This window comes from Manis pentadactyla, chromosome 13 (genome assembly GCF_030020395.1).
Source record: "Manis pentadactyla isolate mManPen7 chromosome 13, mManPen7.hap1, whole genome shotgun sequence".
Classification (NCBI taxonomy): Eukaryota; Metazoa; Chordata; class Mammalia; order Pholidota; family Manidae; genus Manis; species Manis pentadactyla.
The window spans coordinates 46902475-46904719 of record NC_080031.1 but is presented as its reverse complement, the minus strand read 5'-3'; the positions used below and the strand labels follow the sequence as shown (position 1 = coordinate 46904719).

The 2245-nt window shown below is 44.6% G+C and overlaps 1 protein-coding gene across 1 annotated transcript; it reads left to right on the top strand.

Annotated features, from left to right (window-relative positions):
• Positions 1–213: 213 nt before the first annotated feature.
• Positions 214–1170, top strand: LOC118912984 (olfactory receptor 2T2-like). Its single transcript, XM_036886641.2, has one exon. The coding sequence runs from the start codon at positions 214–216 to the stop codon at positions 1168–1170; it is 957 nt and encodes a 318-aa protein (XP_036742536.2).
• The last annotated feature ends 1075 nt before the right edge of the window (positions 1171–2245 follow it).

Genomic DNA, 2245 nt, shown 5'->3' with positions numbered 1-2245 from the left:
AGGTAACAAAACTGAGTTAGCTTACACATTAATTTATCTGTCCAAAGTCACAGAGACCATTAATATTGAAACCAGGATTCAAAATGATTCTTCCTTTGTCCCTCATTGCTTCTGACATGCCATTTGGGGTGGGTCCTCCTGAAATATTGGATTATGAATTAACCCCCAAACATTTTGCCTGTGCAGCCCTAGGAGCGACCAGGTGAGGCAGGCATGGAGGACTCCACTGACTTTACCCTCCTGGGCCTCGTCACCCATCCTGCATCCCCTGGGCTTGTCTTTGCCGTGATCTTCTCCGTCTTTCTCATGGCCATAATGGCCAACTCCCTCATGATCCTGCTCATCCACGTGGACACTCGCCTGCACATGACCATGTACTTCTTGCTCAGCCAGCTCTCCACCATGGACATGGTCTATATCTGCATCACTGTCCCCAAGATGCTGCGAGACCTTCTGTCAGAGGAAAAGGTCATCTCTTTCCTGGACTGTGCACTTCAGATCTTCCTTTACCTGACCCTGATTGGAGGCGAATTTCTCCTTCTGGGATTCATGGCCTATGACCGGTATGTGGCTGTGTGCAACCCCCTCAGGTACCCTCTCCTCATGACCCGCAGAATTTGCCTGCTCATGGTGGTGGCCTCCTGGATCGGCGGCTCCCTGGATGGATTGCTGCTGACCCCCCTCACCATGAGTTTCCCTTACTGTGGATCCCGAGAGATCCATCACTTCTTCTGTGAGATCCCAGCTGTGCTGAAGCTGTCCTGTGTGGACACATCGCTCTATGAGACCCTGATGTATGCCTGCTGCGTGCTCATGCTGCTCATCCCTGTATCTGTCATCTCTGTCTCCTACACACGCATCCTGCTCACTGTCCATTGGATGAGCTCTGCTGAGGGCCGGCACAAAGCCTTTGCTACCTGCTCTTCCCATATTGTGGCGGTGAGCATTTTCTATGGGGCAGCCTTCTACACGAATGTGCTTCCCCATTCCTACCATACACCAGAGAAAGACAAGGTTGTGTCGGCCTTCTACACCATCCTCACCCCCATGCTCAACCCACTCATCTACAGTTTGAGGAATAAAGAGGTGGCTGCAGCTCTAAGGAAAGTGCTGGGGAGATGCACCTCCTCTCAGAGAATCAGAGCAGGGGATGCGTCCAGTAAACACTAGATGGGCTGGTGCAAACACCTCTTATGTTCTGGCCAAAGGCACAGTTATTCCAGAAAATATGTCCTTGGTTCTGAAAACATTCACCATCATTTTAATGATCGTTAATTACCAACAGGTCATCTCAGCATTAGCCAACCTGTCTGAATTCACTGAAAAACATCTTTCAGAGACCATTCTCTTCGAGAGATCATCCTCTTCAAACATTACAATTCATCATCCCAGACAGGACAAGTATCCGTTTGAAGAGTCCTGAATAAATGTGTTTCAATGTTACACGTGTTCATGTGTCTGCTGTGTCTGTTTTGCTGACCAACTTTGGAACGAGACCCACAGGGAGCAGTCATCGTGTCCTTAATGATTCAATGCCAGGCACCAGTAAAAATTAAATATTTTCTAATGGTAAAAGTGAAGCAGCATTATTGAGGAAACATTTATTAGGACAACTCATTGTATTTGGGGTTCTATTTTCTTAGTCACCTTTTATGAATGTTTGTGTTCTCTAACCACTGAAATTTCTTACAATGCCCTTATTCACATAGCTAGTCTAATAGATGCTGGGAAATCAAGAAACATACACTGATTAATTGGTTAATGTTTGACTTCTGTCTTAAGATAGTAACATTACTACAATCCTTCAAAAACTTCCATCCATACCTTAATACTGATAGATAAACATAAAATGAAGAAATCAAGATATTTTATTAGTTAACCCAGCTCAACTGATCAATTCTCCTGTTCTCAGCCTCTCCCTCTGGTATACCAGTAGACAAATATTTCTTCTTCTAATTAGTTTTTAGTTAAGTGTGGTGTTTTGATAGATGTAGGACACTGATAGAATATTAACTAAATAAAGACCACACTGACTGAGCCTTCTCCACCCATTTACCTAACTGTGACTTCCTCCTGCACCTGAGGTCCTAAAATATGACAAGCCAAAAAGAAGTTTGCATTTACCCAGTATTTATTTTCTGTATCAGTTAGAAGGCTATTGGGCATGTTTTGGAGTGATTTGCTAGTTTACAATGTCTAGGAAAGGTTACTCAGCCTATGTCATTCAGGTGTCAACATAGAGGGA

Coding starts and splice junctions, on each gene's coding strand:
- LOC118912984 (XM_036886641.2), top strand. CDS start 214: ATGGAGGACTCCACTGACTTTACCCTCCTGGGCCTCGTCACCCATCCT.